This window comes from Poeciliopsis prolifica, unplaced genomic scaffold, assembly GCF_027474105.1.
Source record: "Poeciliopsis prolifica strain line A6 unplaced genomic scaffold, Auburn_PproV2 SCAFFOLD008, whole genome shotgun sequence".
Taxonomy (NCBI): Eukaryota; Metazoa; Chordata; class Actinopteri; order Cyprinodontiformes; family Poeciliidae; genus Poeciliopsis; species Poeciliopsis prolifica.
The window spans coordinates 5,156,065-5,178,599 of NW_026562383.1; the positions used below are offsets into that span (position 1 = coordinate 5,156,065).

General features: G+C 42.7%; 1 protein-coding gene across 2 annotated transcripts in view; it reads right to left on the reverse strand.

The window, feature by feature from the left end:
* Window positions 1-2,381: 2,381 nt before the first annotated feature.
* The window catches only part of zswim5 (zinc finger, SWIM-type containing 5), a 68,226-nt gene continuing 48,072 nt past the window's right edge, over window positions 2,382-22,535 (reverse strand). The window contains exons 2-16 of one of the 2 annotated variants that reach the window (XM_055032815.1): window positions 21,731-21,918; window positions 21,240-21,408; window positions 19,825-19,973; window positions 18,106-18,256; window positions 17,217-17,393; window positions 16,954-17,130; window positions 16,374-16,520; window positions 16,113-16,250; window positions 13,783-13,931; window positions 12,435-12,537; window positions 12,220-12,355; window positions 11,184-11,341; window positions 10,060-10,223; window positions 8,718-8,799; window positions 2,382-7,478 (exon numbers count right to left, since the gene is read on the reverse strand). In XM_055032815.1, coding sequence (XP_054888790.1) covers window positions 6,616-7,478; window positions 8,718-8,799; window positions 10,060-10,223; window positions 11,184-11,341; window positions 12,220-12,355; window positions 12,435-12,537; window positions 13,783-13,931; window positions 16,113-16,250; window positions 16,374-16,520; window positions 16,954-17,130; window positions 17,217-17,393; window positions 18,106-18,256; window positions 19,825-19,973; window positions 21,240-21,408; window positions 21,731-21,918 — 2,951 coding nt within the window. In that variant the 3' untranslated portion in view covers window positions 2,382-6,615. Of the gene's footprint in view, window positions 7,479-8,717; window positions 8,800-10,059; window positions 10,224-11,183; window positions 11,342-12,219; window positions 12,356-12,434; window positions 12,538-13,782; window positions 13,935-16,112; window positions 16,251-16,373; window positions 16,521-16,953; window positions 17,131-17,216; window positions 17,394-18,105; window positions 18,257-19,824; window positions 19,974-21,239; window positions 21,409-21,730; window positions 21,919-22,535 lie in introns of both variants that reach the window. The other variant, XM_055032814.1, reaches the window with a different exon arrangement.

A 22,535-nucleotide genomic window follows, 5' to 3' on the forward strand; every position in this document is an offset into this window, starting at 1 on the left:
TCCTGAGTCAAGAGTCAAGGGTCATTGAGGTTTCTGTGGATTGGACAGACTGATGGAGAGGAGAGAAGCTGCTGTCGCTGAAATGTGTGAGGAAGATCATGATGTTCCCAATAGAAAGATGTCAGAACACACAGTGTGTCAAAGTTTGTGGCTTATGGGGAAGCAGAGCCGGAGAACAGTGGTACTGTCCAGGTATTTTACTCAGGTAAGAGTAGCTATGCTTCATAATAAAGTTACTCAAGTAAAACATACAGAGTAGTAAATATGCTACCCAAAGTACATCCTTTTCAAAAGGTTATTCAAGTAAATGTAACTGGGTATCGCTGAACTCTGATAAGGATTCCTTAACTTATTCACAGATTGTTCAGCATATTGTTGGCAACGTTGAGGTCCACTGTCTAATGTGTGGTGACTTTAAGATCCAAAAATGGCACAAAAAATTCAAATAAACAGAAGATGACCAGCCCACCACCGTACCCGGTCCTCCTAAAGAAAAGAGAAACGGCTGCATAATTTAGGAGCATCAGCAATAGACAGCTGCCTGCCGCACCATGTAGGTGTTCTGAGCGTTTTGATCCCAGCCGGCCTCGATCCGTTCAAAAAGAAAGACAGTGTATAATTCACCAGCGTCTGCAAACTATCGGCATGAAAGTCAAGCTAATAGTCAAGTGAATACTCTTTCGTTTGAAATGTATTGAGCGGGTTGCGGTTTGTTCTGATTGGTGGCCTTTTTTTTGCGGGTCACATGACATGTCTGGTGGACGGGATTGGCACAGTGCTGAGTCCGAGTCCAAAAGCACACAAAAGCATGAGGGATGTTTCAGCAAAGGACAAAAAGAGGTTGCTGAAAACTCCCTGGTTTCTCGGTTTATGTAGTTTGCAGGTGTGTGTGTGTGTGTGTGTGTGTGTGTGTGTGTGTGTGTGTGTGTGTGTGTGTGTGTGTGTGTGTGTTTGTGGTTTTGTCTGCACAAGCTGAAGAAGGAGAGAGGTGGAGGCAGATTGGGGGAGAAAAAGATTGAGCACATAGCAATCAGTCCTCCATCTATCTGTCTGGATAATTAATATAAATCTGCTCATTTATCATCAGCCAATCAATCTAGATTTACAATCCAACACACAAGCACTCTTTGCACTTTTTGATAGCCTGATTGTCTGGTTAGATGGCTCTGCAGAAATCTGTAATGAATGAGAATGAAGCGGGGAAGGAGGGCACGGAGGAAAAATATTCTGATTAGAGACAAATGAGCGAGAGATTGATGGAGCTATATAAGGCGGCACAGGCTTTCATTTATCACTAATTCTGGGCTGGTTGGATGGGCAAAAAATGCAGAGGAGACCAACTCGGTCTAGAAGAGAAACACATTTCTATCAGAAAGAGTAACACTGGACTGATGGACAAAAACAGCCTGGACTTATCGGCTTGTAATGGCCGTGTAACTCGCCATAAACTAAGTACAGACGCTGCAAAAACAATAAAATAAATAAAAAATGGCTGTGGGACATTCTAGTTGTCACCGTTAGTTAGTAGCACCACCTTGTGTGGACTAAAGGTTTAAATGGAGCAGAAAGTTCCAGTCTGAATGACTCCGAAACCAAAATTAAGGGTTTGGAGTGGCCTAGTCCAAGGGTCTGAAATCTGGGGCTCCTTTGAAATCAAGTAAGATTGGCTTTTAATTATGAAAGGTAACAAGATGGAGTGCTTTTAGCATATTTAATATAGCATGAAATATCTACAGCTGAGGGGCACCAAAGGCTTTTATTTGTGCAGAGTTCAGATAGCCTCATGCTACGGCGCAGTTCATTTCCTTTTATAAAAACTGTAAACAGAAATACAATTTAGCTCAATTTCATTAGCATTCAAAATAAAACGGTTCATTAAGATTTATAATTTTTTTTTTGCCACTATGAAAATGTTTATTTCATTAGGGGCAGCGTTATGTAAAATGAAAAAAAAATTTTTTTCTCTCTTTTTTAAGTTTTATATCATGTTATGTTATTCCATCATCAAACAATACCTGAGGCATTGCCTTGATTCGTTCATGCGTGTTTGAGAAATCCTTGAATCTCCCGTTAAATTGAAGATTTTTCCTAAAGCCTTCCTGTCTTATTGATAAGGCGGCTTATAGGACGTTTAATAACACATGCACACATTCAGTCAGTTTGGGTGATCAGAACATCAACTACATCCACATGTAACTTTGCTGCATCTTAAATAATGCGACGATAGAACAATGATGGTTGCACTGAATGTTGTGGCCGACCTCCAAACATAGCAGCTAAACCAAATTTTATTTTTCAAAATGATTGCGAATAAATTCAGAATCTAGAATTGGGGTTTGACTTTGTGCTCAATTTCTTAACAAAATCCCAACCACTATCAATGTGTTTCACACTTTATTCATAGAAAAGCACTGAGATCTCAACACAAATCAATATAAAATGGTAGTAGCGTTACATAAATAGTAATAAAATCTTGCTTTATAGACAGTAGCTCAAGAAGTCGCACAAAAAAAAAAGGTACAAAAAAAAAGTGATGATAAGCTATGATACTTCTGTGGCAACAAATACTGGAAAATACCTTTTCAAAAAAAAAAAAATCAGTAGCACAAAGAGGCAACAAACACTTTCAATTATCCCTTAAGTTAAAAATGGATCTGAAACGAAAACATAACGGGGAGGTGAACTATGCCTCTACTAGCAAACAGTAATCTCCTACAAACAAAAGAAAAGATGAGGGGAGGCGGGTAAAACTTAAACAGAACCCTCAACAGTTCGTTCCGGGTCACGCGTTTGGCGAAGCGCCGTCACCTGTGGACCTTTTTTGAAAATCTGTCACGATGTCGAAGCCTTGCATCTTTTGTTTTTGCATAAGCTGGCCGTGAGTGTGTGTGAGTGTGTGAGCGTGAGTGTGTGTGCTGCAGGACGACGGAGGCAGCTTCCCATCCTCCATCGACGGAAGAGACGTCCAACCGCGTGGGGACAAGAACGAGTAAACAGTGGTAACGTAAAAGAAAAAAAAAAGTGAACTCTGAGAAGAAAATGTATTTCTTCTCTGTTTGTGATGATTTTCTGAATGAAACAGGCCATCGGCTAACTGTTGCCAACACAACCGTTTGTGTTACTCACTGCAGAGTAACCACGCAAGAAGACACCGAAGGCCTCGGTCTTGGTAATAAAGGACAGAAATAAAGTAAAAAGAAACAAAGACGCACAAAATAAAAACAACTTTGTACATTGATCGGTCAGAAAGGCATTTTCTACCATCGCTTTTTTTTCCCCCTCCTTCGGCTCAAGCTCAAGAAGTTGCAGCAGATGCAACGTCGACCCAACGCGAGCACTCTTCCTCTTCCCTCCCTCCTCCTTCTTCTTTCTGATAGTGGTTCGGCCCACCAGGTCTCGCCCTCCGCGCTTCCTCAGCGACACTCGCGGACGAGACCCTCAAAGTGGTTCTGCATAGTCAGGTTTAGTACAAATCGGTTTACAAATGTATGCCTCCCTCACTCGTTCCCAACAACAACAACAAAAAAAAACTTGCTTTCTTCTTGGAAAACAGATTTTTTTTCTTTTTTTGTCATTGCAAGCTGAATAAAAATGAAATTTTTTTTAGCAAAAAAAAAAAAAGTACACAGGAGCACCTGAGAAATGCCTTGAAATCTTTGCTCTTACAAAAGAAACCGCGTCAAATTCCCCCTCCCCCCACGCAGAACAGTTCAAGTACACCCCGCCGAAAATAAACAGAAAAAAAATAACCCACATAACATACTCATTATAAATAATTAGAACTTTACAATTTTCTCAATTGACACTTTATTATTTACAATATCTTAAATGCTTAATGCTACTACTTTTTGTTTGTTTCTTTAAGTGATGTCCCTGAGAACTGAGTTTAGCCTTTTCTTTCTCTCCCTCCCTCCCCCGTTCGTCTATCTGCATTTCTCCTGATCTGAAACAGGCGCAGTTATCACGACCGACTTACCCGGGTGCAGTTCGTAAAAGTTTGCTCTCGTGGAATGTCGAAGCAGATAGGGTAAAAAAAAAAAAAGAAAAAAGAAAAAGAATGTCCCTCTGTTCCAGAAACCTTCAACTCGGGTCGCCTCTTTTATTTAAATACAGTCTGGTTCTCATTCTGTGTGTCCGCCATTTCAAACTCAGTGATTAGAAAACATTTAAAATAATAATAATAATAATAAAAGAAAGAAAGTCACAAAACAATCAATAAATAAATGCTGAAGCAGGCAGGAACGTACTGAAGAGGTAACTGTGTGAAGTGCTTGTACATATAGTCTGATCAGTTAAAGACCGAAGCTCTTGTTTGGACCGCCGTTGGAAACGACGTTTTGCCACCGGGCGAGACGGCGGACCGTGCAGAAGGAAGGCAGCCTCCCGTGCCGAGCCACGCAGGTCTCCGGTGCTGACAACGAACGCGTCAAGTTGCGACAAAATGCAGCAACTTTGGTGCGGCTCACTGTGCATCTCTGAGACCTTTGGCGGAAAAGGCCACTCGTCTTCACAGTAAAGAATGATACAAACCAGTAGTATTCACAGGAAGGGTCACAGGTTTTTCCATCACAAGAACAACAACAAAAAAAAATGAACAAATTTTATGTTTTTATTTTTATTTTTAGCCCTAATAATTTTACGCAGCCATCTTTCCGTGCTTTATTTTAAACAAACACGGACGTGAAATGTGTCAAAACATGAGGTCGGGGATTTTTTTTTGTTTGCGTATATATATGCTGTAATGGCCGTCTACCAAAAGGCAGATTTAATTCATGCCTTTTTTTTCTTTTTGGTCAATTTTCAAAAATGAAGTTCTAACACTGCAGGGTCGTATAATGGACAGTAGCTAATGTCCACGTAGCAAAAATATGCTAATTTCTTTTCTTTAAAAAAATGATCTTGGAGGAATCTTAACACTTTCAGATGTTCACTTTTTTGTACTTAAAAAAATCTTTTGAAAAACCAAAAGTAAAATAAATTTTAAAAAACTCAATTTTGTCAAGTAGCAAATGATTCATTTTGGCGGGAAAACGGGGAGCAATAGACACTTTTTAAGTGCACAATAAATTTAAGGGTTATATATATTTACATTACTGTAATTACACAATAACTGATTAAAACAATTTTGTTAATCTTGTCATCTGGCAAACAATTATTTCAAGTGGTTAATGTAGGAGGGCTAACGAGAGGAAAAGGATTTAGCTAAATGCTACTATTAGCGATAAAAAGATGCTAACAGTAATAAGATATCAGACTGCAAGTCTGACAACAAACCCAGGTGATGTAAATTTCCTCACTCGTCTGTGTGACTAATACCTAAGCATGGCGACAGCGACAATACAACGATCCCTCAGAGGGTGGCTCTAAACACTGTAAAAAAACAAAAAAACAAACAAAACCAACCAGTCAAGAACAGAAAATTTAGTTGACTTCTTAAACAATAGAGTGTTTGAAGATTTTGCTGTTTTCAGCCACATTAATGAAGCTACAGTGAAAACTGTATCACTACTTAAGCAGCTCATCGTGGAAGCAAATTTTCTAAATTCGCCCAGCGGCTGCGGGTAAACAACACAAGTGGGCAAAATTCTCAGTTTCAGCCAATGTTCTTGTGATGGAAAAGGGATTCGGGTGACAAAACTGATTCACGACCAAGTTCCAGGTCCAAAATCGTCAAACGTTTCGCAACAAAACACAAGGATCGCCAGCTTAATGACGCCAAAGTGATGAAACTAAAAGATATACCTGAATTAAACCGCTGACTGAACGTCGATGTTAGCAGTGACGCTTTACGCTTTTCAAAGCTTTGGCCACAAGCAGCAGAGCTAGCAGTCAAGTGGCATCCGGGGACACGAGGGACGCGTTCACCTCATCAAACATGGCATCTTATGTCGCTAACAGGACGACGCGAAGCATACAGTGTATACAAGAATATACCGATGTACACGTGAAGGCTAAACTGGGAACGAAAGCAGCCGGAACGTCACCCTCAAGACATGCACTCTGTAAAGCGTCACCCTCACCATGCAGCAGGTGAAGGCATTTACATGTTCGACTGGTGAGAACAGGTAGCCGTGTTAGCCGCCCTCTCCGCTCTAAGAAGCCCTGAATGAAACGAGAGGCGATTCCTAACAGAGGAGTTAAAGCCGACAGTCGAGGTATGACCTTAACACTGTACGTTTTCAACCGCTGTGTGTTCTTTATGACGTTCCCTTCACTTTGAGAAGCCAAATCTTCTGAACCTTTACAAAGGCTACACACACCCAATCCAAAATGGCCGCAAGCCACCAGGAAATTAACATTTCTTTTGCTCTTATAATTAACATTCTTTTAAAGTTCTGATCATGTAAAAGAAAATATATTAATTGGTTGAGTTTGATTCCTCGTTACTTCTGTCCTGTCTTTTGAAGCAACGGTTAACGTAGAGCGAATCCAGCGAACACTTTTTGGTTCACATTCAAGAAACGAGACACAACGAAAACGTAAGACTTGGTCAAGAGATGGCTCAACATACAGAAGTAAAAATCCAAAAACAAAACAATTATTAAAAAAAAAACTTAAATAAACCAATAAGTTCAACTACTTCCCAAAAAGAAGGTCTCTGAGGCAGGGTTAAGGTCAGCCGAAGCGCTCCCTGACCAACATCATCAGTTTCTTTTTGCCCTTGTAGATCTGTTTCAGGTTGTCTATAAACTGGGCGAACTGAATATGGCCGTCCTGTGCCAAAAGGAAAGTTTCCCGTGCTTTGCTGAGGAACTCTATGAACTCCCCGTAGTGCCGCGGACTGATGTGCGTCAGTCGAGAGTGCGTGGTGTTGATGTACGCCGAGATGGTGGCGTCCAGAAGCTGTCGTAGCGGCGCCTTGTCCGTTGACATGAGCTTCCCAGAGTTCCTTCGCCCGGGGATGCCAGCCAGTCCCGGCGCCGTCATGGTGCACCGCCGCAAGATGTCGGACAGCACCGTGGCACAGTGCACGCTCTTCACCACCAGCGGGATGATGGCCGCCAGTTCGTTTTTCCCCAAGGAGTGGCTGAGCGCGCAGGCCCAGAGCACGTCGTTAATGGCCGGGTGCGTGTCCTGGTTGTAGGCCAGGTTGAGGTGAGTCATGGCGAGAGACGCCAGCTTGAACGACCGGAGCGGATACCCTCGGTGCTCCATGTAGCGCGCGATGGTGAACAGCTGCGAGTACGTCATGCCCGTGGAGGCGGCGTCGATCACAATCTGGTAGGCCGTCTCGAAGGCGATGTGGTCCTTCTCGCAGAGCGTCAGAGCCGACAGGGCGCAGTTCTGAGGGTCTTTCATGGCGCACTGCAGCGCCAGCGTCCTCGCGCAGCTGGCCAGCTCCTCCCGCTGCGGGTAGTCCAGGCTGAGGCGCAGAATGGTGTTGTGGGACATGACGGTGGCCGCCACGATGCTGGTGGCCTCTGTTGGCGTGAACAGAGTGTACCAGCTCTGCAAGATGCTCACCAATGCCCGCAGACCTGACGGGAGAGACAGATGGGATTGGACACTCAGTGCTTTGCCAGTTCCTCAAAGATGGCAAGGGAAGGAAAACAAACACCAGGACTTAGTCATCATCTAGTGTGAACTTTTATGCAGAATCCTTGCCACGAATAATTTTACGACCAGGATTACTCACAGCCTTTTGCCACCTGGTATTTATTTGCTGAAATTTTTACATTTCACACTTAAGACACACAAAAAGCAATCCATATTCCTTCAGGGTCTCCCCCAGCATATTATCAGCCTGCCAGGTTTTACTTGCGCCCCCACCAGGCTGAGCATTTTTGTCTTATTTTAATTCTTTTTTGTCTCGTTTGTATCATTAACTCAAAACACACTGGATGACAGCCCCTCCATCAGGCTTAGCAGGTTTTCTTGGGAAAACTTGATCAACTTTCATCCATTTTTGTAATATGCACAGTAAAGTGTCTAGAATGGACAGGCTTTAAATATCTTGCAAAGCTTCTTGAGCATAAGAATTCAAGTTTAACACAGTTTGCCCTAAACCAGGGGTGTCAAACTCCAGTCCTCGAGGGCCACTGTCCTGCAGTTTTTTGATGTGCCACAGGTTCAAAACACAGGAATGAAATGGCTTAATTACCTCCTCCTTGTGTAGATCAGTTCTCCAGAGCCTTGCTAATCACCTAATTAATCTATTCAGGTGTGGTGCAGCAGAGGCACCACACCTGGACACTGGCCCTCCAGGACAGGATGTTGACACCCCTGCCCTAAACGCTGATCTGGTTACTGGGCAGGTTACTGGTTTCTCAGAGAGTCACCACTGCTAAAGCTGCCGGCTTTGTTTCACCCAATGAGTTTGATCGCGTCAACTCGTAACCATACTCTGCTCTTTTTGAGTCGTGTTTCTTTATCCTCGCTTCCCTCTAATCTTTTCATAGCACTTCTGGCAGTTTCTTTAAAATCTCTGCATAAATTTTGTCAACCAGCAGAGTTACAGCTCTCTCTCTCTCTCTCTCCTGCACTATCATCAAAATATTAAATACCTTATGGAAAACTGATTCTTAGCCCTCCATGTGGCAAACCAAGCATATGTTTGATTATTGCTTTTTTTTTTTTTTCCCCAGTAAAGTCAAAGTCAGCCTTAAAGCTGAAAATCGAGACAGACCGTAGGGACGGTAATTAGAGATGGAATCCTGTTTTGCTTGCTGCGTCTCAATGGGGTGTCCAAAAAAAAAAAAAAAAAAGGTGAAACATACCGACTTCAGTGGCGCATGTTACCAGCCAGCGGACCATCTCTCTCCTTCTCCAGTTCAAAGTGGACAGTGTCATTCTCATCACCTGCAGAAACGCACAAAGCGAGTAAGAACAAAGTGGCTGGAAAATATAAAATAACTATTTTTAAAATCCACATCTTAAACTTTAAATAGTGAAAAGCTTTATATCTAAGGTGCAAATTACAACACAATGAACAAGATGCAATGCGGCAAGTAAATAAATGAGTGTTAAACGTTTTAGTGAAAGAAATGCAAAGTGCTTTTCTGTTGACATTTTCAGCCGAAAGCATGATGGTAACGGTGCAGCTCGTAAATGTCTAGCGTAGGTTGATGTTGTTTTCCAAAATATCTTTTCATTTCTTTATGCATTGTTTTGTCTGCCTTTGACTTAAAAGACAGTTGCTGAAAAGACTAACTTTGCGAGAGGAATTTTATCAAAATATATATTTTTTATTATTTAAAAGTCCTTTGGATTTTTATGTTTTACTGTTTTCAATAGGTGAAGATATTTGAGCTTTTGAGTCGATCTGTGATTTTTAATATGTATGATTTACAGGGAGCGGAGTGACTGAGACGTCAGCAGATCTGTGCAAAAAAACCCCAATCAGAACCAGATAATAACCATGCAATAATCCAAATTTGGATGTATGGGATAAAAAATGACAAAAAGACAAATCTTGTAAAAAAAAAAAAAAAAAAACATGAAATTTTGTATTTTTATTTATCTTGTGGCAAAAACAGCTTCTTTTAAATCCTTATCAGGCATCTAAGGGGTTAGAAATTCAAGAAATTGGTCAATATTTCCTACATACGGTAAGGAAACATAAATTAAATATAAAAACATTTTGATTTGTGACATTACAGCACAAAAATATTGCTTCAATAATCAGTATAGTCGGTCGCTGTTATTCATATTTACAGTTTATTATTAAACATGCACTATAATTTTGTTCGTAGCAGCTTACGTGAGAAAAATAGCTCAACACCTCCTAGCTCAATATTTACTTTTTACTGCATTTTACTTCATTAAGATTATTTTTAATTTTATTTCTCCATTGATTAATGTTTCAGCTGCAGAGGACATTTTTAATACGACAGGATTATAGCTGATCTGTTGCGTTTTTCTGTGGAAAGATTCCTCCATGAAGTGGGTTCTTCTAGTCAACAGCGTTAACTCTGCGGGATGCCAAATTTGTAGGGTCGAGTTTTGAAAGTCTGTTAAAGGGAAACTCCCGCTGCGGTAGAAGTTTCTGTGGTTAAAACTGTGATGATTGCAGCCTCCCTGTCTCTTTCCCTCTCTCTCTCTTACATCCACGCTCTGTACCTGCAGCCCCAACTCCAACGCCACGTTGAGCAGGGTGATATCCGGCGGACTGTCTGCGGGCGTGGCGATCTTGAAGGCGTCCTGGGCCAGTTTGAAGATGAGGGAAGAAGAGTGGATGTTTTTCTGAATGGCTTCCAGCACCGTCCGCAACCTCAACATGTCCCCTTGTGGTCATGTGGACAAAAAGAAGTAGAAGAAGAGGAGGAGATATTAACAACCGGTTCGCTTTAGTAAAACCTTTTCCTGCTGGCAAAGGAGAAAACCGAGATTCAGACTTCAAATATTTCTGTGACCAAAGAAAACTTCCTCGTTTGAAGGATTCCAACATGTCCGCCCAAAGTAGGAACTTGATATTGCTGCTGCAGCCACAATTACAGAGAAGATAGGGGGGGAGCAGAATGTATGCTTGTTAGACATTGTAATATTAGTATCAAGTATTGAGTATGGCTAAAAACGTTCGCCATGTGTGGATTATGTAAAGGAATAAAAGGTTTGTAATCGTGAGACTTTCCAGACACTAGAAAGCAAATATGGTTTGGAAAACTTTGGCTTTCTCAGATTTTTTTAAAATCCCTTCAGTTGTTATATAAATAGTTCTTAAGTGCTTTAGGGTAATTTCCAGAACCTAAAAACAAAGGTCAGCACTGCAAACATCACACATAAATGAAAGACCAAAACTGCATGGAGCATTTGAGAGAATCTGTGGACAAAATGTTGTACTTTAAAATGGAGAACGTCAAGTCGGACCCCCTGATTCAGGCTGGGACAGACAGGAAAGTCGGACATTTTCGTATTTGTCCTTCTCGCCCCAGAGCTTCGACTTCGAGAAGAAACTGGGATATTAGTTGTGATAAATTTACAATTTAATGGGGGAGAGCTCAATTAGCGGCTCGTCCCACTCGTCAAACGTGATTAATAAAATGAAACACCTGCTCGGAAGATTAATCACCGCAGCCAGAGAATCTGTCGCAAGAAAAAACGGCTCAGGACAGAAGCGCCGGCTCCAGTGCTTCCAGAAGATCGGCATGAAAATGATTCCGCTGCGTCATCATAAATATACATGAAAAGAACAAAAGCACAGTCTTCTGCGACTACATTTTTTTTTTCATCATTATATTTTTTACCTTTAGCAGCAGTTAGCATGGTGGAGGCTAGCTCACACTGCTGCGACTCCAGGTGGCCGAGAGTGAACCAGCGCGGGTATCTGCTGGGAACGATGGAGATGCCGTGGTGAGGGTGGCCCACGTCCCCGGAGCCTGCCGACGACTCCAGGACAGGAAGCCTGGGGGGCGAGCAGAGAGCGGGGTTTCAATGTGGAACACGCTTCATGGAGACGAACATTAAAACACGGAGATTTGCCGTGTTATTGGTTCAAAAAACGAAATCTGAAAGCGCAGATGTTTTCCCAGTCCTACGACTAAAAGTCTGCTCATTTATATGCCAGAGATTGTCAGAGAGAATCTTCCTGCGGCATTTCCCCTCCTCCACCTGTTTCTGCCAGATACAATTCGAGTGCTTTTTCAAGATTTTCCGGCGTCACACTTTGGAAATTGAAAAAAATGAACAAACAAACAAAAAACAATACAAATGAATGAAAGAAGATCGCTTCAATTCAGAATTATTTTGAGATCATTTCTTAAAAATGTCTCCTCATTGTTTTCTACGTAGCAGGGACGGTGAAATTTTGCATTTACACGTCAACAAAATTCCAATTTATAAAAAAGATGTTCCCCCAATTTTAAAAACTTTAATTAATCTATGAAATATAAAGATAATTTTTTTTTACTTCCGTTACACAGATCAAAACTATGAGGTATGAATATCAGGCACTTTCAAGGACTTCGCAGAGAAATCGAGCACTTTCCAAATCTCAAAAACGGCAATTTGAAGTTCAAGCATTTTCAAGGATTTCAAGAAATGCTTTTGAAAATCTTGCTTTATTAATATTTCAACATTGTATTTGTTTTTTCTATTTTAACAGCAGTGTGGGAAATAATTATTTCTATAACAGCACATTTACTGACTTTTGCTTAAAATGTGGGTAAATACATTCTCAATATCCCTGGAGAATCATTAAGCACACACATTTAAACATAGGAGTTGCATCTTCTTTTTAATGTTTTTTAAAAATTTTTATGTGGCATCGAAAGAATATCTCACCTCATGGCACGGAGAGCCACCTTGTAAGCCAGGTCTGCGTCGTGCGGCAGCAGAGCCGAGAAGAGGTACTTGGCGAAGGTGTGCATGGGAACGCTTTCTCTGTGGATGACTTCTCCGAGGCCGCTGAACGGACCGGCTGAAACCGAGAGGGACACAGGAGGGTCACGTTTCGTGGAAGGAGTGTGCGACGCGCCGACCGGCGGCGGGTAGCGTACCCTCCAGCAGCTGCACGGCCTGCTTCCGCAGCGTCTGGACCAGCAGGTCGTCCAGCTCCAGCTCCTGCAGCTTGGAGACGATCTGCTCTTCGTTACGACACACCTGGACCACGGCGAGAAGACACGATCAAAATGTTGCCTGGTGAAGCAGGAGATCAACCCATTCACACGCATCGGGGAACTTTGAGACAGACGGGGTTCGATTCCAGCCAAAGATCGACACAGAGGTCCTTTCGTGCGTTTGATTGGGTTTTAAGCGCAGGTCTCGTCTAAACCGTTAATATTGTCGCTAATTCCGATGACATTCAGAAAGGTCTGCGGCGGCAGACGTTGAACACTCGAAAGAAGATTACCATTTGCACAAAGAAACGCTGCCCGGATTTCTTCCAGTGCGCCGAGAACTTAAGTGCTGCGACTTCCTGCTTGTTTTTCAAGAAAAGAAAAATGCCTTGACCTTTTCTATGCTTTTTTATTTTAGCCTGACATTTACTTCCAGCTGATGTTAAATTACAGTGATTTGCTATCAGAGAAACACTGTCCTCAACAGGATGTTTTTGTTTTTTTTTAAATATGCAGAGAATATATTTTTAATGAAGCACAAACAATACCAACCGGGATATGAAACAGCCAAAATGTGCAAAAATAATTCTATTGCCGTTGATGCATTTCACATTTCGTCATGCGACTCGCAGGCCTGTCACGATGCCAAATTTTGCTGGACGATAAATTGTCCGGGTAATTATTGCGATAAACAATAAATTTGTAGCTTGGAGGTCATTTTTTAGTAAGACACATAAATAACGGCATAATATTGCAAGCTTGCCCTCTCAAAAACGAATAAACTTTCATTTTGTAAAAACACTTAATACTGGAAGATATTTTAAAAATACAAAATAAAGAATGGTAATCAAAAAGAATAAATAAATAAATAAGAAAAGCAAAACCATGAATAAAATGGATTATGAAGCCTCTGCAAACAAATTAAAAAATATGAATCATCAGAATGGAAATTATCAAGCTCATTTTCATTTATTGTGCGATGAACTGATTGATTAACTGCTTATTGATTCAGGCTTAGTAATTCCTGCAAACGTCTGCGTAGTTAAGTAGCATTCGATGCGACATACTAACACAGTAAAAATATCAAAATGGAGTTTTTCAAATGTGAATAAAAAAAAACTGACATTGGAAATCCCCCAACTCTCACGGTAGAACAAGACTTTCCAGGTGTTCAATACACTGACTTTTGTGGGTGTAATTGACAAAAACCGTGGTAAAGCTCAAAAGGTTTTGAACACTTTTAAGGAGCGCGCTGTGCATTTATTGCTGACAGACGCAAAATAGTCACCTTGTCCTGGGCATACAATCCCTCTGGCATGATCCTCTGCTGGCCCATGCCCATCAGGGCCACTTCCAAGGCCAGAGTCAGGTAGGACTCCCCCGCAACCGGACACCCCCACACCGGCACATGGTGGTAGACCGGAGGTCTGGGATCGCCTTCTTGGAGAGAACAGGGACAAGTCCGAACATCCACATTAGTAAAATCAGAGGGACGCCAAGTTAAAGCGCTAAAAAGCGCATGACGCTTTTGTTCTACTCAAGCTTAGTGTGTTAATTTCATTTTATATATATATATATATAGTTCAGCTCTCTAAAACATAAAAAGGCAACGTGCCTTACCAGTTATTTGTATCAATTAAATATCACAGTAATGATACAAAGGAAACTGAGACAGAAGGAGTCACACAAAGCCCACCTGAAGTCAAACCCGAGCGCTTGTAGTATATCAGCCACACATTACGGATTCATTCTTTTGATCAAAATATGAGTATATATTTAAATTAAATGGGGAATAAAACATTGTAACTTCGTTTGAGCTCGTTTGCTGAAAAGGCTGCTTACCCAGCACTGCTGCCTTACAAAGTATAAGTGAGAACAGATGCCCTGGGAGCCTCAGCGGTTGATTTGTTTTCTCATGTTCCCCCCCTGGCCCCCTCGGCTCTGCCCCATCATTCAGCTTAAATCCCCTCTGAGCAACAGATCCCCCTAAATCCTGTTTATTCCAGGGATATGTGGGTAGGGAGCCTGTGCTGGGAGTGCACGCATGTGTTGAGTTAGAGTGGAGAAAAAATGGAACCAGATTTCACAGACTTTCCCCCTCTGGTACGGTCAATTTGTTTCTTCCTAATCAGCGGCTCGATAAGTTGATTTGATAAAGCCGAGGGGAGGAGACGGGCGGGGTGGGGGGCGGCTTTTGATTGGACGACACAGAGGCCGAGTCCAGCCGGCGTGTAAACAGATGTTTCCAGCTGTTCTCCGTGGGTTATGAAAATACGACCACGGAGCTGAAAGTGAAACTGATGTGCTTCGTATTCCATACGCAGCACGTTACCAGTGGCCAGCCGGTATTGTTAGCCAAAGCTTTTTGTCGATGAAATAAAAAACAAAATGCGACGGCCGCTGGTGCAAAGAGGAGAATTTTGGAAATTCAAGTGGGGATGGGTTCCACACATACCACAGTCAAACTACAGGGGTGTGTTCAGTTCAGGCCACTCAGTTTCTATCACGTTCTGACTGCATGCAACCTTATAGCAAACTGTCGTTCAGCGCGTTTAGGAAACTCTTCACGGAACTAGAGTTGTTTTCTGGTGTCATTATTGATGCCTTTTTGTATTTTCATAGCCTGTAGTGGAGCAACAAAAAACAACAGATTACCCAGATAAAAACGTGCTCCATAAAACTACCATGGAAAGGTAGAAAGGTTCTTATTTTGATTTTACCCAAAGCCTGTGCCGATTTTCACATTGAGGGTTTACATGTTACATTTCGGTTATATGGGTTTAAATCTCTACTGTCTTCAACTTGATGGGTTTCAAATTCCATGGAGACAAAAGTAGCAAAACTCTCTAAAAAATAATATTAATTTGGAGAGACTTGTTCTATTTTTTATACATTAACAATCTAAAATAATTCAATTTAATTTTTACACTTCTCTTTAAGCAGGCATGGAGTCAAGGTGGCTTTTTCAAAGAAAGACGCCAGATGTTTAAGAGTTTGATGAATATGTTCAGGACACTATTTTTATTGTCCACTGCAAAATGGATGAAATGATGGTTAATTACTTAACTAAAACGACACACTGAGCCCAAGAACGAGAAAAAACACAAAAAAAAAAGCTCGAGAAATGTCCGGAGTCCTAAAAGTATTCGCAATCAGTACTGAAGAAGAATAACTCTTAGAATCAATGGGTTTAATTTATCTTCACTGCAACAGCAGCAGAAACACACAACAGATAGTCCTGGAGAAAATTAGGATTCACTAATCCTAACTTTGTCCGCGGAAACAAAGTTTCAGCGGAAACAAAGTTTCAGGACAGCATTAAAGCCGATGTTTGAACCAACGGCTGAGGAGAGACGCATTCTGGTGGTGCTTTCTTGAACTGGAGGCTCAAGATGCGATATATACAGTACTTTAGCTGAAGTCAATGTTAGCCAGGATTATTTAGCTGTATGGTTCAAAACGCAATACCTAGGAATGTAAATCCTTGGAATATGTTGCAAGTTTTGAAGCATTAGCATTAATTTCCCCATGCTAATAAAAGCTAGCTTTTAGCCAAAACGCTCACTCTTTCTGTCAAGGCAAAATGAGGAAAACCAAACCGTATGGTTTCTTTAATACCTCCAGTGTCCATAGAGTTATCATCATCCATGCGGCACGTTTCTGTGAGGGTGATGAATAGACAACCGATTGGGTCTAATGGATGACCCACCCAGCCTTCCAGGTTGGTGGTGGAGGTAACATTTCTCTGGAGAAGCTCTAAAAGCAGAGACAGAAAAAAAAACAAGTAACAAAAACAGTCAATATTAAAAAGTACCTTTAACAAAGCTCCACGATCTAGAAAATCAACTGCGCTCACTACAGCGTTTCTAATGTTCAAACCTTTCTTTTGGTGCTTGTAGATGTCCATCTGCCTCTGCTGCTGGAGGCGAAGCGTGTTGATGATGGCAACGGCCAACCGCAGCGCTTCCCTCGTGTAGCCGTGCGACCGCAGGGCGTCGACGCGGGCGCACGCCGTCGGGACGTGGTCTGCGCGATGCGAGAGAAACGAGGTGAGGTCAGGACAGCTTCGCGGAGTCAGGCGGCGCATACACATACACACGGTGCAGTCTCAGCAGAAAGCCGGTGTGTGTCTGATAGGTGGCTTAAGTTGCAGAATCTGACAGATCTGAGCTGGAAAAGCTGCTTACTGCAGATACTGGCACGAATATCAGCAGAATTACTGTGCGCGCGAGGGAGTGCGAGTGTTCTGGGTCAGCTTTCGGCGAAAGTAAAGAACGTGGGTGAAACGATCTCAGAGGTGCTGTCATTCGGGGAAAATACGTTTTCATTTAGCTCCCTAAATGGCAAATTGAAACTAACATTCTCAGCATAAAGAGGAAATGGACGCATCATAACTCCACACAAACCCCCCAAAACGGAAAAATCACAGTTTCAATGGGAATATGGATTGAAATAGCACCTAGCCAGAGCGGCAGCCCTTGTGGGTTGAACAGCAAGCTCTCCCCTTCCCTCTGGTACGACGGAGACATGTAGTAGTCGCTGCTGATGATCCTCTGCAGGTGGCTGTCCTGCCAGTGGAGGTCACACGCCTCAACGGCGCGGCTGAACACCGTCCGCCTCGGTCTGGACAGAGAGTCTGACACAAACACCGACAGTGATGAGCAACTGTGACTGAGGAGAGCGGCGCTTTGAGGCGGCGGAGGCGTGCGCGTCCGTGCAGACCTTGAGCGAGGTTGCTCTGCGGCAGGGCATTGGTGATGTTCGGAAGCTCGCTGCCGTAGTTTCCGTCCTCCAGCGGGCAGACGTCCATGTCTCCCCACTTCTTCAGCTGCTTCAGCCAGCCGCTCTTTTCCTCGCTTTTGCAGTGCGGATTCAGCACCACGCACACCCACAGCGCACCTGGGGGAGCAGGAGAGGAGGAAGGGGTCAGGTGTTTGGACCCAAAGGAAATGCAAGCTCTGGACTGCATTTTCAATCACAATAACATTTTTAAGTTTGTGGTTATGACATCTCAGGAGACAGGAATAGTTTCGTAGCAAACAGAGACGAAGAAAACTGGACACAGTGTTTTAAATAATATGAACAAAACTCTCTTTCTGTCAAATTTGATTTGTGGTTACTTTTAAGACATTATGATCAGAACAAAAAAACAGATGATCAGTATTTGTTTTACACACACACACTCCCCCAGCTGTGCCAGCTGTCAGACGCCTGCATCCCAGAGAAAAATGATCAGAGCGTCTGGCTGTTATTTCTGTCTGTGTCATGATTTCACTCGCTCACTCGGGAAGTGTTCTCATTGACCTCCTAAATGCTGAGATTGATTGCAGAGAAGTTGAGCAGCACTATTGATCCGTGAGCCTTTATCGTTCGCCGCATGCCGAGAGCAAGAGGAGAAGCTTGGGAGGAAGCGGGTGAACAGCGGTCCACAGGAAAAAAAAAAAAAAAAAAAAAAACTCCTGCATGTTAACCAAACTAGGTGAATCCATATTTGTTCCAGCTGAAGGATTCTGTCTGACCTGCAGTGACCTGTAAACCCGCTATCAAGTCGCCCAAAAAAATGTAAAGAAAAAATATAAATTTGCCTTCCTGGTAGTTCGCAGCCTCTTACCCAGTTCATCCCAGAGCTGCCGGCACTTGTCTGTCATCCCTGTGCCTTGCTGTCTCCACAGTGACAGTCGAGGGTCCGCCATGAATTGCTCCGTTATCAACGTAAGCATTCGAGCGCCGTTGGAGTCCCGCATTCGGAGCATCTCCCGTACCTGAAAAGATCGGCAGCTTGTGAGGAACAAAGTCAGCATCGTAACACGCTCCACGTTCTCCTAAACGGTAAAGTCAAAGCTGCCGCTTCAGAGCAGATGGAGGCCAAAAGCTAAACAGGAAGGCAGACATAGTCATTTTTCGACCTTTGGTTTCAAACTGTTTATTTAGGCAAGCATTTTTCTATGCTTGCCTGACCACTGACTGAAGAAATCTTCATTTCCTTTAACGGAGTGAAAACATTGAGAACTGTTTGGCAGAAAACATGTTTTGTAATGAAAGCGACATGCGAAAGTGAAAAAAAAAAGTGTGCGACAGGAGCACCATTGAAAGGTGGACGGAAATTGTGTGTTAAGATCAGAATGAATGAAAAACAGAACTAAGCATGTAAGACTGTAGAAAGTCTAACAACTTTTATTGGATAGTACAGAAAAAAAGTAGATTATCACACAATTGGAGTGCCCAGTGTTACACAAGCGTCTTGGATGTAGACACAGGCCAGTGTAAGATTCTCATTTTACAATTACTTTGAGTAAATCTGCAGTTGCACCATTTCCCATCTCGTCATATTGAAAAATGTGTGTTATGTAGGTCTGTAAGTGAGGAAATTAAACTGACTTTGTTTAATACATGTAGGCTAGAGAAGATACAGTGACATGTACCTAGGAGAGAATAACCCTACAACACTAAAATGTTCGGCAGAAATGAAATAGTGTGACAGTAGCATAAAATACCAGGGTTTTAAAAACATGATCCAATTAAAAAGAAAATGCGGCAATTTACAGGACCCTCAGTTTTGCGAATAACGTGTCAGCGCCTATTTGTATTAAGCAAACCACGAGAAAGCAAGTTACTTAGTCAATGCTAAAGTAAGCAAACGTTAGCATGTTGCTACCCAGCACAAACATTACCAATTACGCATGTTAAGGAATTACTCACATTAATCTACAAGTCAGTATTGGATGACAGCCTACATATAAAATGTCAGCAATCAGCAGCTAACATTAAGTGCTATGCTAGTAGCTTACATGCTAAATAACTTACTGGCAAACATGCTAACATTAGCATATTACTATTGACTGCGCACATTGTTAAACTGAAGCTAGGTATGATGTTTTTAGGTCACAAGTCAAATGCTAACATTAGCCAATAGGTTAACATATTGGCATATAACAATCATCTGCTGTAGTCAAATTAATTATGCAAGCATCACAATTTGTTTTCAAGTAAACAATAGAAATATGTGACAGCATTTATGCACTAGTTTTCCTGTGACCTATTGTAAATTTTAAAGACTTTAAAAGACAGTTTTTTAAAATGTTAGGGTACTTTGATGACTGGTTAGCAGCCCATTATTAGTGGTTCATTAGTGGTTGCTTCAAATCTCGCATTCAGCCAGAAAATAAGGCATTTCAGAAAACATAATCAAACATACTCAAGTTGACTTAAGCTAGATGAAATTTAGGCCACACAATATCCAAAGGACCATACTTCAAGTTTTCAAGCGCAAACAATCAATTACAAAGTAAAATCCCATTCTGGTCCACACACATGATTTGGTCACGCGAACCTTTGCAAACATGGAGTTGAGCTGCTTTCCGGAGCCGTAGTATCCTCCCTGTGACAAAAACTGTTTGACCTGCTCCCTGACTTGATCCTCGTCCAGATGCCAGCAGTTATCATCGTCAATGCTGGCGCCTGCAGTCGGGTCTGGAGCACCTGAGAAGATGAACACGGACAGCGAATGTCAAGCGTAGAAATCTGGAAGTACAGCGTGAGGCATCCAGTGTTAGTAGAATAAAGCGTACATTTTACATGCATATGTTCGGTTCTTAATTCTAAGATCAAATTGACCAAAGGAGCATAAAAAAAATTGGACTCATAAATCTTCAACTTAATACCGACAAGATGCAATCGCACAACGCTAATGAAAAGTCTTTCTTTTCACTCTTTTTTGAAAACCTTGCAGTGTACCTACATTCCGATTTGGGGCCAAGTTTATTTTTTCTCCTGGCTGTGTGTGTGTCTGTCTGTGTGTGTCTGAGTAACACTGCGGCGAAATGTAGATGTGCTCCGGTGGGGGGAGGACGCTTTGATCTCGCAGGAAGCGAGTTGAGGAAAACCCAGAGATGGGTTTCCAAACCAGGCCGGGAGAGCGCAGCAGCAAACAAGCAAAGTTTCTCCATCAAAGGCGCCCTCGGTTCTGGACTGCCTGAACTCCAACCCCCATGATCCCTCTTGTCAAACACCGGACAGGAAGCGCAGCGTGAGGCTTCCTGGACGCAAGCTTTGGAGAATGTCAACATTTAGCGAGCAGGATGAAACAGAGACGGAGATAAAGACTTTTGTTTGGTGAAAGGATGCGTCTGGTTTGTTGTCGTTCCCGAGGCGCGGCGCTGCCTCAGCTCTCAGCTTCTGTTTAATCTCAATCCTTTCTCCGACCCTTTCATCTTTCCTCTCCCCTCATCTGCTTTCTCCCGTTTCCCAGAAAGCCTTTCCCTCAGCATCCCCTTCCTTCTTCCCACGTCTTTGCCAGTGTCGTCTCCAGCGTCCATTTCATCAATCAAGTCCCTTTCCCTCTGATTTATCCAACCTGCCTCTATTGGTAGGAGGGATGGAAGGGGTGGTGGCGGCTGCGAAGATGAAACTGAGAAATCAAATGAGGCATTTGAAGCCCTGGCTTGCTGCGCCGCCAGAGTAATCAGGTGCCTGGACATGTGGCAGCCTGTGGGCTAGCAATAAGCATTTTTTCCCCCTCAAGTCGGACGTCTTTCATGTCTGCCCTGTTACTGTGAAGATACATCTGCAGAGAAAATGGTTTGGACCGCCACAGAAGACCTACTACATCGCAAGGATTTGGAAAAGCATTGTACTTCTGCGCCGGTTGTCGCCAGACGGATTCGGTCCGAAAGCGTGACGGCGTAGAAGTTGTCCAAAGAGACGACTTCAGATGGAGATTGAAATGAGGCAGCTGGGGAGTCTCACCGTGAACCTGGTTGATCTCGGAGTTGGAGGAGAGGATCTCATCGGCCAATTTCTGAGCCGTGGGCAGAACCTCAGTGTGGTGGGCAGTGATCAGATACTGGACCAGCTTCTGCAGCTGATCTCTGTTCATCTGGAACAGAGTTTCTGATATGGGCAACCGGAGCTTCACCTGCAAAACAAAACAAAAGGTGAAAGGTATGACATAAAAATTCTGGTGGCTTTTTTTATGTGATAAACCAAGACGACGTAGTGTACACCGGAAGAAAATATTAATTTAAAGTCATCAGCATAAATAGAGCTGATGACTTTAATGATACTCTTCATCGTTCCACCTTTAAAATCTTGATGCAAAATGCATCAAGATTTTAAAGGGGTTGAATTAAACAAATTCAACTCTGCAAAAGTTGAATTAAACAAATTCAACTCTGAGGTCACAAGGGATACTTCGGCAAGTCGCCGTTCGTCCGCGCCCTACATCTTCAACCTCTTACCTGCTCAGGCTTGCGGATCCTGTAGAGCGAGAGCGCCACCACATGCGCGCAGTAGAAAATGTCTCGGTTCCCACAGCCACAGGTGACCGAGGTGATCTTACATCGATCAAAGCTGATTGCCACCTTGTGGGTCACCTCTGGTTCCGAGGCTGTGGCCGTCTCGGTCACAGTGCCGCTCAGATGAAACCCTAGGAGACACAGGAAGGAGGCAAAGGGGAACTGTGAGACACTTTTTCCGGCTTTCCATCATGCAGACAATTGAAAGCCCAAAAGAAGGCAAGAAGAAAATAACACAGATAATTCAAAGATTATCTACAACCACCGGACCATCAAGACAAACTTCGTGAAAAACGCTTTGCCAACAAGGCGTCTCTGACGAAGCACTTGTGCCCTTTAGAGAAGGGCTTTGAAAGGGTGGGATGAGTTTTAAATCGGACACACATTCACTTCCCTGACGGCCGGCTAAATAAATTGACTTTAATTCTGTTTTGCACAGTTAATCTTTAGGGCCACCCCTCACACCAAGCTTACCATTTACTCTAGTCCTCTGCTGGGCTCCTCTTCCGCAACTAATGGACAGTGTTGCACAGCACTTTGCGTAAATCAGACATAATTGGTTGTACTTAACCAGCTGTTTGGCCAATTTCAAAAACAGCTGGATGGAGTTGTTTTTCAGCTGAATGTTTTTGCCTTTTAACCAGTCGGCCTCCCAGCTTGGTTCCAGCAAGCGTCAAGAAAAATGTAACTCTGAAGTGATGTTAAATGTATGGTCAAGTAATATTTTACTATCTGGAATATACATAAA